Consider the following 13,471-nt stretch of genomic DNA (forward strand, 5'->3'; position numbering starts at 1 on the left):
TTGAATATAGTTTACCAAATAGAGGAAAAGGTTATTCCCATAGTTGAACAGATGAACTGTTTTAAATTTTATTTTTGTGGTTATTATTTTCCAGTCAACAATTTCCTGAGAGATGAGCTTGCTAAATAATATAGGCTAAATTTTATGTGATTACTTTATTAAAAGTCAACAATGAAGGGAAAGAAAACAAAGGTTAGTTCAACAGGAAAGTGGAAATTAGAAGAAATAAATGGTTCTAAATTTAGAGAATTGGAACAAAAAGAGACACATTGAAAAGATTCAATACAGAGATAAGGAGCTGACGAAATACACAGTTATGAAAAATGAGAAGGAAGACAAGAGAATGGGCAAGTTCTTGAGCTTTGGAGGGGAGAGACTGGCCTAAGGTTAAACGCCAGATCCCCTACTTGTAAGCTGTGTTACTTCAGCTTCAGTTCCTCCATCTTTAAAACAGGAAAACAACAATAATACTACTTCCTCCCAGGATTGTTGTAAAAAGCAAGATAATACCTACCAAGTGCTCAGCAAAGTACTTGACACATAACCAGGGTTAACATTCAGAAAGCAACATGGCCTTTGCAGGAGCACAGAAAATGGAGGGGAGAAGGCAGGAAGCCCCTGACGATGGGGCTGAAGTAGAGCCCCTTCATCTGGTAAAAAAAGAGGGACCACAGGCGTGAGGCATGCGGGGAGGCTGCGTGAGCAGGCGGGAAGCCCGTCCGGCAGAGCACCTCCACAAGGGCTGACAGTGCATCAGAGGCTCTTACACTATCTGTGACTTTTCTGTTCGTCTTCCCAGCAGAAAATCAGGGTCACATTCTAAAGGGGTCCGCCAGGTAAATGTAGTTCAGTAAATTTTCATGTTGCCCTGGTTTATGGAAGAGCCAAGCAGACTGACTACTGTCTATCATCTTTGAAGTAGTGCTGGAGAACGTTTTGAAGAACAAACAATGAAAATGCTCCCTTTTCCTCTATGAATTATACTTTGAGCTTTACGTGCTTTTTAAAATGGTAACATCTTTTCAGAAATCTCGTATCAGGTACTTTAGCAAACTTTAAATTGATAACTGAGCCCCCCTCCCAAATCAACAAATTTTAAGGAATAGGCAGTTGTAGGGAATTAAGCAATGCAGTTAGGCTAGAAATAATTTTGTACCTAATCTACTCCTTTAAAAACATTGAAACTAAAACATCTTATTTCAAAACAAGAACCACTTTTATTATTTAAACTATTCTAAAATTCAAAAGGGAGTATGAATAGTCCATGTATGTAATGTACTAACAGTGGCTAGATTTACAATTCCTATGTGGCACAAGAACATCAGAGGCTCAGGCTTTACACATTATTAACACTATTTACACTTCTAGAGTAATAAACTTGAGTAGGAGTGATGCCAAAAAATGCGAAATGATTTTAAGGCTTCTTAGACATAGGTTAAGGAACTGGGCAAAGGCATCACTCCCATGGATTCCCTCTGCCTGACAGACTATGCCCATGACGAGCTGTCATGCTCAATGAGCTCAGCATCAGATCAGCCTGCACTTCAGTACAGATTCCCACTCAACTGAGCTTTCAAGAAAGTCCCCAGGAGAACAGCATTATCTGCAGTAGCCAAAAGGGGAAAGGAACTCAGAAGTATATCAACAATAAATGGATGAGCAAAAGGCAGTATGGACATACAATGGGATTTATTCAGCTTTAATAAGGTAGGACATTTTGACACATGGTACAATACGGATGAACTTAGAGGACATTATGCTCAGTGAAATAAGCCAGTCACAAAAAAGACAAGTATTGCAGAATTCCATTTACATGAGACACTTAGAGTAGTTAAATCCATAGAGACAGGAAGTAGAATGGTGGTTGCCAGAGGCTGGTGGTGTGGGTGGGAGGACTGCAGAACTGTTATTTAACAGTTACACAGTTCCAGTTTTGCAAAATGAAAAGAATTCTGGAGCTGGATTAGTGGTAATGGTTGTACAACTGTGGCTTCAACGTGGTTCAAATGGTCAATTTTATTTTACACATATTTTACCAGAATATTTTTTTTTAAGTTCTTAGGAGCAGAGTCAAGAAGCTTTGGGTATCACAAATCTATGGTTATCCCCTCTTTCACAGCAATACACTCAGCCTCTCTGGTGCAGACCAGTGGTTCAAGTGCAAAGACTCTGAAGCCAAACACCCCCGCCACACACATCCCCAATAGCTGTGTGTCTAGAGCAATATGAGAAACAATTCTCTGTTCCCTCTATTTCCTCATCTGTCAGATGGGAATAACAATAAACCCTGTCTCTTAGAGTGGTGAGATAAGAGGACAGTCTAATTAGAAACAGTCTCAGCCCTGCCAGGCATCGGTAAGCAGGGAAGAAATGTCAGGGGCTGCTCTGTTTCTCATTATAAAAGTCATCGCCTTCCCTGACTCTGTGAAGCAGAGGCCCAGTGTGTGGCATTCATATCTCAGAGACCAGTCTCCCTTTAAAGCTTGGAACTACTGGGATTGCCGCATGTACTGTTTGTGAATGCAGCATTAACACTTTGTGACCTCTGAAATGTACAAAATGCCCCCTCACTGCCCATCAGATATTCAAAAGAATGTCCTTCTAAATGAACAATAGCATATAAAGAATCCCTTAAAAAAAAAAAAGAGCTACTCTGTTGACCAGAATTTCTTGGTTTGCAGTCTTGGCTCCATTGAAATGCTTCTTAAAGACATAAGAAAATACCCCTTTGTTCTGAGATATACTAAAGAAAATCCATTAGGACAAATAACTGAATTTTTCATTTTATATAGTGTTGGGGGCTGGGGAGCTTTTTTGTTTTTCAGTTTTTTTAAAGACACAGTAGGCTTTTACTAGTTACTAAATTAAAACTCTCCCTATAGGAATAAAAGTTAATTCTCAATTTGAAAACAGAAATTGTCTTTATGGTTTGCTTTGCAAGATTATAGCATCTTTTAAAGAGGGCGTCTAAGTACATTTTACAGTAAGTGAAACTTGGTTACTTCACTGAAACACAGCAGCTTTGAAAAAAAAATCTAAATAAATTTCATTGTCTTGTTTGTTAAAATAGCACATTAAAAAATATTTTGAAGAGTCGGCAGGATGCTTTTGATAGCTGAGTTGGAGGAGGCTCCTGGCTACAGAGCATGATGCTGAGCTGTTAGTTCTCTACGTTAATCTGTTTAGTTTGAAAAAAGGAAAAAGAACTCAACTGAAGAGGGGAAAGCCACTCCAAAAGAAATACCTGTACAACATATATGAAAATACTTGATTTCTCTTTCCTTCTATACCTGGCTGCTGGCGTGAAGCAAATAATCTCAAAGAGAGAGAAATCTTTTAAGAGAAAAAAAGAGAGAAGACCCTTCGATTCCACTGCTATGTCCTTCCACCTCCTCAGTATTCCAGCACAGTCACAAAGCTTCAAATGGAAATGCCGTTTATAACTGAAATGGTATGCTAGTCTCACACTTTATTTCAGAATCTAGCTTTAAATTCTTACAAGAAAGATTTTTCCTTTTCCAGCTATAATTCCTTAGCTTCAAAAACTTCACAAAACAAACAAGAAATAACTGCCAAATTTCACTGAGGTAATTAATATATTAAAGTTCCTACCAGCCACTTGTTTTAACATCTGGTCACTTCTTGCCGAGCTATCATCATAATGTTCAAACAGTGAAAACGCAGCAGGCATTTTCTCTAAAGAAGCAGTGTTCTCCATTGCAGAAAGCAGCCTGTTGGGAAAATAATTCTGTATAAGTGCAGAAATTATTAACATATACATAATGAAAGCTAAGAACAATTACTCAAAACGAAATTGTTGTTGGTATTGGTGGTGGTGGTTTTTGTGAGGCATTGTAGCCAAAAAGGATTTAAAATGTTTCAAAATCTGTAAAGATGTGTCTAAAATCTATTCATAGGATTCTTTAGTGCAACTGGTAATATTAGAAACTCCATTCCTATATCCTTAAATTGAACAGATTCCATTGAATTATACAGTCTTAATTTTGCCTCTATAAAGTTAGTCCTAAAAATGATTACACTTGAATGATTGTTTTTATTCCCTAAAGATAAAAAAGGTTCAGAGCCCGTCTGGAAAGTCACATACTTTGTGATGTCTTTGCTGTTTTCAACTCTCAATACTATACATCTAGCCATTTAGTCTTTCAAGAAAATATGCGCATCTACTAAGTGCCAGGCACTGCTGTGGGTACAACAACAAAGGAGTATAAAGTCTATCTATTCTCGAAAGACTAAATAAGCCACAGTATATAAATTGTTAACTTTCTTTATATTCAACACGCTATTAAGAGGGATGCCAACAAATACCAGCTCTCAGCACTGGCATCCAGGTGAAATATGGACTTAAAAAAAGGGTTGATTCTGAAGAGGGAAACGGGGGAAGGAAGGACTGCAAAAGCATTTATCTTTAGCATGAGGGCCTAAAATTTGGTGAGGATCTCTCCTCTGTGTACCTTACTCAAGAGGACAGAAAATACCTTCCAGAAATCAAATCAACCACTAGGAACGCCAAGGACTTTGGGGTTTGGGCAGCACACACCCACCTCTAAGCCTTTTCACTTGCTACTGGAACTTTCTTCTCCTAGACACCTGTGTGGCTCCTGCCTCACTTAATTTAGATCTCTGTCAGAATGCCAGCCCCTCAGAGAGGCCAGTCCTGCTGCTGCCTCCATTACTTAACTCTGTTGTGTTGCTTCCTCAAACTCATTACAACCTATTTGTTTTTGCCTGTCTACTTCACCTGAATATAATCTACATGCCAAAAAAGGAAGTTGCTGGTTTCACTACAGAATTATGTTTCTTGGCACATAGTAGGCTGTCTATAAATATCAGGATCTTAGGTCTGGAAAAGTTATCAGTAGGAGAGGAAAAGATGATAAAATACAACTGAAATATTTAGAGTGCTCACTATGCTTACAAGTATTAGGAATAATAAAATTCACTATCTTCTGATTTGAGGGAGATGCTCCATCAGGGGCTTCAAAGAGGAGGTAACTTTTGGTGAGTCTTAAAGGATCTTTAGGAGTTTCCTAGGCAACAAAAAGAGTATGAGTGTTGCTGAGAGAACAGCATAAATGAAAGCTGCTGCTGCTGCTGCTAAGTCGCTTCAGTTGTGTCCGACTCTGTGCGACCCCATAGACGGCAGCCCACCAGGCTCCCCCATCCCTAGGATTCTCCAGGCAAGAACACTGGAGTGGGTTGCCATTTCCTTCTCCAATGCATGAAAGTGAAAAGTGAAAGTGAAGTCACTCAGTTGTATCTGACTCGTCGCGACCCATGGACTGCAGCCCACCAGGCTCCTCCGTCCGTGGGATTTTTCAGGCAAGAGTACTGGAGTGGGTGCCATTGCCTTCTCCGATAAATGAAGGCCTGGGGCTATAAAAAAGTAAGACACACTCAAGGGCCACAGGGGACCATGGACCTTGAGAACTGGGAAATGGAGACAATTAGAGATGAACTAGAAAGGTGATTTGTGACTTGACTGGGAAGTCTTTCACGTCCACCAAGAGTTTCTATTTTGTCCTTTGAGGCAGGGAGAGTCATGGAAGTTTTTACACGAGGGAATTTTGGAAGAACACCCTGGCATGAGTCTGAGGGAAGCTCTCCAGCACCCGGAGCGGTGGTGAAGCCAGCTTGGAGGCCCCGGGATGCTCTAGATGAGGGAAGGCAACGTGGACCTTAATTAAGGCCTTAGGGATGCAGAGGGCAGAAATGATAGACTCAAAATGAACCAAGAGGGGTTACGAGTGCATATACTAAGCCCTCTCAATACATGTCACTGACTAAATGGAGGACACTTCGTAGCACAGAAGCTATAGCTATTGATAAAACACGTAAAATGTTTGAATTTTCCCTCATGCACTGATCTGTTAAAATTTATCAGTGTGTGTAAGGGCAAGCCAATGTCTTTTTATGAGCAAGTCCTACAAATGGTTGAGACTCCCTTCCATTATTATAACACAAAAGGGCAAAACAGAGAAAAAACATGCGTCCTCTTAACAGAACAGCATTTTCTAAGCAAATGTGTTTTCCAGAATATGCAAATTTTGAGTCTAAATATGCTTGACGGCATTCTTTAATTTAAGCATTTTTGGTGTTGTGAAAAATTATTTAATATGCAAGCATTGCCTTTAGATATATAATACGATGAGAGGGAGAAAAAGCAAGGGGAAGAAACTAGAAAATTAGCATTTCTCACAGACAGGGACACCAATAGCATTGAGATTTTAAGGTAGAAGTTGTCATGAGAAACTGAAAGGTTTCATTTCTGTGGAAAAAATCAATCTTCATCACATGTGTGCACATTTAACAAGATTTTCTTTAATTGCTCATATTTCTTCATCAAATCCCCAATTTTGTTATCTTTTTTCTTTACAGAAAAAGTATCCCAAGTATACTTTCTTTTTGGCAACATGCAGCTTTAGCAAAGATTAATTCATTGCCAGTTGGACAATGAGATCAAAATTAATTAAAAAGACACACAGATGAACAAGTTCAAGCACAAAACCAAAGAAATGGTATTTAGAATTAAATGCATGTCAACTTATATTAGTAAGTTAATATTCTAATGTTTAGAAAAGTAAAAAATGTGAAACTATAGCATTTTTAAAGGCAAACACATTTGCAAATTTTCACTCACTAAATTTTCTTGCTGATTAGTATCTTCCACAAGCAGATGAAATATAATAAATAAGCAAAAACACCTGTATGTTGTCCAGTGCATACAGAGTGGCATTCTAAAGCCATATACTTTGGGGGGTAAAAATAAATGTCAATAATACTTAGAAGAAGTGTGTAATTAAAAAAAGAAAAGAAAAGAAAGCTGGGAGCAAGGCCTGGGTATCCGTTTTCAGACCCGCGCAGTGTGCCTCTAGCTCTTGTGTGGGAGCTGGTCCCACCTAGATATACCTGCAGTGGATCTGCAGGAGCTTTGGTTTAAGAAACCATACAGGTAATTCAGGCTCAGCCGGTCTGTGGCACCACCGGGCCAGAGGACAGGCTGTGAGAAACCAGAGGTCCTCAATGCTGCCTGTGCACTGAAATCACCTAGCAAGCCTTAAAAATGCCCTGGCCACACCACACAGCAGTTAAGCCAGAATCTCAGGAGGTAAGACTCAGTCATCAGCATTTTTTAAAGCTCCCTGAATAATTCTATTTATAACAGAGCCACTGTAATAAAAACCCTTATTGATTATTGCCAATATTAATATACAACTTGTTTTCTTAAAGCATTTTGGCAATATTCTTTTTTTACCCCAGAAGCTGTAAATATAGTTTAATGTAAATATGAAACATAAATTTTAAGGGGGAAGTTTTAGTTTCATTATACATTTGTTATCCATTTTTTCATTGTCTATTTCTTTGCCCATATCTTTATTCATACTAATTATGATTAAATTATGGAAGAAATGTTTATATATTGGCAATATTCTGTTAAATAGATTTCCTTAACAGGTAAACAGGATTCATCTATGTGGTTCTCATCTAAAAAATCAGGTTTCCAACTGAAAACCATTTCTCTATATTTTAATATATCACAAATTCCTGATTTTTTACTTTATGCTATTTTACAATTTGAGACTGAATGAAGCAAACTGAAGATGATATTCACAATTTTAGAAATTTACATTAAAAGGGTAAAATTGATTCAAAAAAAATTAGGCTCAGCCTGTAGGAAAGACCTCAAGCCTGACAATGGGGCAGTAAGGAAAATGAGTCAGATCAGTATGAGCATCTCATTGTCAGATGCTCAGAAGATAAACAAAGGTCTGCTGTTATGTGTTTTTATAAACAACACTTCCTGATTTCTTGTTGAGTGTTTTGCCTTTTAAATGAATGAAGAACTTCTCCTACATTGAGTGTTAAAAACAACAACAAACACGAAACAAAAATCAAAAGAAGATTCATTTAGGTGAGCTGAACAGAAAGAGAAGATAAATGCAAGCCTGTCTTTTGAAGAGAAAATGAGAGAACATTCCATTAAAGATTACATAAGTCATCAAATTGCTCAAGGCAGATATGAATGATCCTTTCAAATACTCATACATAACCAATAAGTCGAAGCATCTACAAAATGTTCTGTATGCAGTGATGGCAAAGATAGCCTAGTCTAGATTAGGTTGGAAATACAGACTACATCTTAAGGAAGCAGTTAAAAATCTACATTATGATAATTGTTATTTAACTAAAGCACATGCAGTTTTCTTTCAAAAGCTTTCATTTAGCTTTTAAAAGCACTGTAGCTAAAAGTGCAAATCCAGGAGCTCACTAAATGTATGTCTTTTTTAACTGGCAGCTCATTTTCTATAAAGCACCAAAATATTAAAAATAAAGCATACAGTCATGCTATTCTCAGCCACCACTACATTGTGCCACATTTTCTATACCTTTCATTGATTTCCTCAAAGGACTTACGGAGGAATGAGACAGACAGAGAGAGAGATTGAGAGAGGGGAGGGGCGGGGGGAGAGGGAGAGAGAAACTAATTAACAACCATAAAGAAAAACCAACCTAGAGCGTCATGATTACGTACATCTGAAAACCCCTACAGTCCTCAGCTACCTTTGAGGCTGTTTCCCTTGGGGGGGCTTCATCCCAGGCAACGAAGGAATCAGTGCTCAGAAGGTGGGGGAGCGGGGTCTCGGATGGAGGGGGCTTTGGGTCTACCCTCCACCATCGGCAAAGTGGCGACAGTTGCCTCTGCTCTGCTTCTCTCTATTAACAAATGGATTAGTTTCCAGAACTGAATTCTCTGAAGCAAGAAAAGTGACTTAAATGTGTTCAGTGTATGAGAGGGAGAGAGCAAAATGTAACCAGTAGTTCTCTCTAGATGATACCTTCTCTGTGCTTTTCTATATTTTCCAAATTTTCTAAAATGGATATCTATCACTTCTATAAGTAGGAAAAACATGCTTTCTTTTTCACAACTTGTTCTTCTAGAGAGAAGAAAATATTCTTATCAAACCCAGGTAAGGTTCTTAGGGAACACAAAGCACTTTATTAATGTTATACTTCACATGAGGTACTTAATTTTAAAATACTAAAGCTTTGCCTTAATTAAGAATAATGCAAAACTGAATGATTTTCACCCTCCTCTGAGAATGCCACGTCCATCCCACCCAAATTTTCTGCCCAGTTTTGCCTTGCTCTATCTCGTCTTCACTAAAGGGCTGGGAGGACAGAAGAGCTTTGACAGCTCATCATAGAAAGGTGCTTTCCTGGGAGTTGACAACTGGGTCTGGAATTGCCCTCGAGGAAAACATCGCCATCACTCCTGGTTAACCCCGGCTCTGAGGGGAACCAGCATCATACTGCCGGTTTAGGGAATCGGAAGAGCGAAGAGCCGCCTCTGGGTGAAATCTGAGGGGCACTCAAGGGGTTCCCTGTGCCAGGGTCCTCGTTTGAATTAAGGAATCTGGTCCCCAGGAAGACCCTTGTAAAAAGATTAACATGATACCTAAAAGAGGTTATCATAGTATGTCGTCCTTTTGCACGCTCAAAGTGTACCAAAATGTTACTCTCCACTTGGCGAGGCTCAGAGGGAACGGTCGAGAGGTCATTTCAGATTAGGGAGTGGAGTGGGGACAGGCACTGCAAGGTCAGGCCAGCACCCACAGGCAGCATAGCACAAATAAAGTTTCCAGGCTGCCTTCCCTCCCTCTTAGAAGGCGACCAATCCATTGTGACAGAACGGACAGATGATGCTGTGGGCTGGCTTCCATGTGCCCTTTCGCTGGATTTGGGTGTTATGGCTTTAAGGATTGGATGGGCCTTTTCCATGGGCATCTGGCATGCCCTAATACTTTTTAAATGAGAATTATAGAAACTCCCCAGAGGGATATATATGATCTCAGGAAATAACAAAAGTTGAATTTTTAAAAATAGACTTGGGCCAGACTGGGTTCAAGGGGTCTGGATCTGTTTGAAATGGTGCTTACAGTCAAGAAAACGGTCTCATCAAGCTCCTCGGCTTCTCTCACGATGGTCTCCAGGGTGTCCTTGGCAGTGTCCATGCTCTGCAGAAAATGGACCATCTGGTCATGCAGGAACTCCATCTTCTTTTTCTTCACTTCCTCAAAGCTCTGGGCTTTCTCATCGTACTGTGCTAAAACCTTCTTCATCATTTCCTCATTCTGTTCTTCTAGCCGTTTCTCATTTTTACTACAGTTTTCCTAAAAAAATAAAAACAAAAAAACAATTCTGAGTGAAAAAAGAAGTATATGTATTTTTTACGAGAAATACTAGCCTTTTAAAGAATTAATCTTTGGCATTCTGAATTTTCAGCCCATCAACCTCCTTTGCCATAGTTGGCTGTGCAACATAAGTCACTGTAAGAAGACTATCGAGAAGGCTTTAGTTAATGAAACACACACAAAAATATCTGTAGGGAAGTCTTGCCCACCTGCATTCCCACATGACAAAACCTGGCGTCACGATGAATGGAGATCAGGTAGCCAAGAGGGTCCAGCACCATCTTTCCCACTCTACTGAAATCAGAGTGTGAAGGAGGGGACAGCGAGGGTGCTGGACAGGGTGCCACATTCACAGACGCTCTCCAGGGAAGGGTACCTTCTGCCAGAGTCGGAGAAACTACACGGCCCATCTGGACAACTCAAGCTTAGCTGTCCTGACGAGCATGTGTGACAGTCGCTCAGTCGTGTCTGACTCTTTGCGACCCCAAGGACTTAGCCTGCCAGGCTCCTCCATCCACAGAATTTTCCTGACTAGGGGGCTAGTGATAAGGTAATCTTATTATTTACTGTCTAAAAGGAACACTTTGGTGGCAGTGAAGGTTGGGCAGCAACAGCACTAAAAATAATCAGCAGGGGTTAACTGATTTACAACAGGAGTTAAGCAGACCTTTCACAAGTAAGCTAGAATGAGGAGTGATGGGGCAACTGCGCTCCAGCCTCCCACAGAAGCCTGTCAATCCCGACTGATCAGTAAGGATGTCTGGGCTGCGTTCATATGTCAAAGGAGCGTTCCTATCCCCTTTCTTCACTGCAGAGAGAGCAGGGTCGGCATGAACTCATCAAAGACAGCGGTACCATGATACTGGTACCTAGACACTCATCTGTCCTTAGCATGGAATACTGGGCAATGCTTTAGAGCATCTCTGCAGAGCTAACCCAGTGAAAGGCAGGATGGTAGAGCAAGTAAGTTCCAATCTTGGCTATCAACTTACTATGACCTTGGGTAATATACTTAACTCTAAATCTCAGTTCCTTATCTCTAAAATGGGAGCAATAATGACTCCCATTTCTTATGGTTACTGTAAGGATCAAACTGGACAAAGCATGTAAAGCGTTTGCCCTATCATAGTTAGTACCCTATGTGTGTATGTGTATGTGTTTTTAAGGGCACATCATTTATCCTTAGGAAGTAATCTCACTGATAACACAGAGGGAAGATTTAAGGACTACTTTTAATGGAACAAAACCAACAATGGCAAACCAGAAATGCACACACAAACCCCAGTTCAGGTCCTTTTAGTTTGTTTACTTGTGATGTTGTAAGCACATCGGGATAAAGTTAAAAGGAAAAGGTAACTTACCTCAATGGTATTAAAAAAGGATTCTATCTCGCTAACAAAGGCTTCAATCCTCAAGGATTTTTCTTGCAAATCTTCTAGAAAGTCTGCTAATTGAACCTGAAGAAAATAATGAAGCTATCCTTAGTATATGACATTTGAGAAAAGAACTTCAAGCAGAGAGTTCCAATTTCCTTATAAACTGAGTATGTTTGGTAGAGATACGCTATATCATGTGCACAAACAAATCAACTTTTAAATTTTCTTTGCTGCTCCATCTAAATTGACTAGATAGGTAATGTCTGATAAACCATTAGGAGGCTTATGAGTGAGAGCAATAAACAGTTTATTTTCCTGTGCAAGAGGAAGGACTTCTTGGTCAGCTGGTGAACTCAAAGCATACTTGTTTTAGTAAACTATGAACTGAATTCTTCCCCCTTAGTAAGGCCTCAATTTTTATACACTGCCTTTCTTCTTGGATAGCAGACTTTTTTCTGAACGGGTCCAACGTATCTGAGAAACCTCCTCACATTTCCATGAATGGTTTCGGGTGTGCTTGCCTCACATGACCCTGAGAAGGCACCAGGCCTGAAATCTAGCATATCAAACAATGAAAACTATCTACTAAAGAGATCGTAAGATTCTAAGGACCCTCAACAGTACTTAGTAGTTATGAAGTTAGCTGTAATCTGTCCTACAAAGCTTAACAACACTGAAAAAAGAGCTTCCATCATTAGTTGTAAAGTTAGCTGTACTCTATCCTGCAAAACTTAACAACACAGAATAAAAGAGCTTCCATCTGCCTGATTCACTATCCACAGAATGATGGAGAGATTACACTGTGGGAAGTCCCTTCAGGATCTGGTTCTCTGCTTCCTGCTCACGCCCCGGCCTCTTCTCCACAGGGCTCCAGGATTCTCTCACCTATGTGCCTTTCTAGAAGGCAATCCCTGTCTCTAGAATGTCCTCCCTGCCCTGATTTGCTAGAAGAACTCTATCCTATTTAGGCTCGCCAACGCTGCACCTTCTCAAGACACCATCCCCATCTCTCCAGTCCCCCTCCACCATTTCACTCACTCCCAGAGGGTTTCTCGCTCAGAACACTGCATTCCCACGATGCTGTGTTATTTGGGGGAGCTACAAGTCCAGGTTCCTTTATTTTTGTTTTTATTCCCTATGATGAGCACAGTTCTTAACATGGAACAGGAAGGGAGAGAGGAAGAGGGAAGGAAGAGAGTGATGGAAGAAAAAAATGACAGATAAAAGATAATCCACCACAATGGGGATGGAGTGGAGGGAGAAGCCAGGACCTGGATAATCTACAAATGCAGGCATTAGTTCCTGAAAAATCACAGATGGCCACTCACAAAATGCTAGAGAATTCTCAGGTGACAACTTCTTAAATTTATTTTTAATTTTTAAAAAGTGCCAACCAATTCAATCTTCACAGTCCATTTAATGAATGAAGCAAGTCTCTGGCTTAGTCAATTTGTTTTCCACTTTCTGTTCATACTCTTTGGAGAAGGTTCGGAAAAAAATAAAAAGAACTTTAAAATGGTTTTAAAGCAGAAGATATCATATCTCTCTGCTTCTGAAATTTGTTTTAAATTGACAGTATTCAGACAGAATTATTTTTTTAATTTCTAAAACTCACAGAGATAAACAGAACATAATTAAGAAGGCTGAAAAAAAGTCTTCTTTCTACTGACAGTACCCAGTAGCTGTTAGTTAACAAAACCAAGGGTCATCAAAGACCAGGGCATATTTCATTGGTGCTGATGCACCTGAATGCCTGAGAGTCCAAAAAGAAATTGAACCACGGCCTACCTCCAAACTTGACTAGGTAAAGTTTCAACAAAATTTCACACTGGAAAAATAGAACCAGTATCATACAAGTTGAGGATTACTTTTCCAGAAAAAAAA

General features: G+C 39.7%; 1 protein-coding gene across 2 annotated transcripts in view; it reads right to left on the reverse strand.

Moving 5' to 3' along the window:
* The window catches only part of CMYA5 (cardiomyopathy associated 5), a 98,881-nt gene that overhangs the window by 28,066 nt on the left and 57,344 nt on the right, over positions 1 to 13,471 (reverse strand). Inside the window, exons 3-6 of one of the 2 annotated variants that reach the window (XM_061158094.1) lie at positions 11,573 to 11,668; positions 9,957 to 10,190; positions 8,406 to 8,428; positions 3,613 to 3,731 (exon numbers count right to left, since the gene is read on the reverse strand). In XM_061158094.1, the coding sequence (XP_061014077.1) occupies positions 3,613 to 3,731; positions 8,406 to 8,428; positions 9,957 to 10,190; positions 11,573 to 11,668 (472 nt within the window). The remainder of the gene's footprint in view (positions 1 to 3,612; positions 3,732 to 8,405; positions 8,429 to 9,956; positions 10,191 to 11,572; positions 11,669 to 13,471) is intronic. The other variant, XR_009695198.1, reaches the window with a different exon arrangement.

This window comes from Dama dama, chromosome 12 (assembly GCF_033118175.1).
Source record: "Dama dama isolate Ldn47 chromosome 12, ASM3311817v1, whole genome shotgun sequence".
NCBI classification, from domain to species: Eukaryota; Metazoa; Chordata; class Mammalia; order Artiodactyla; family Cervidae; genus Dama; species Dama dama.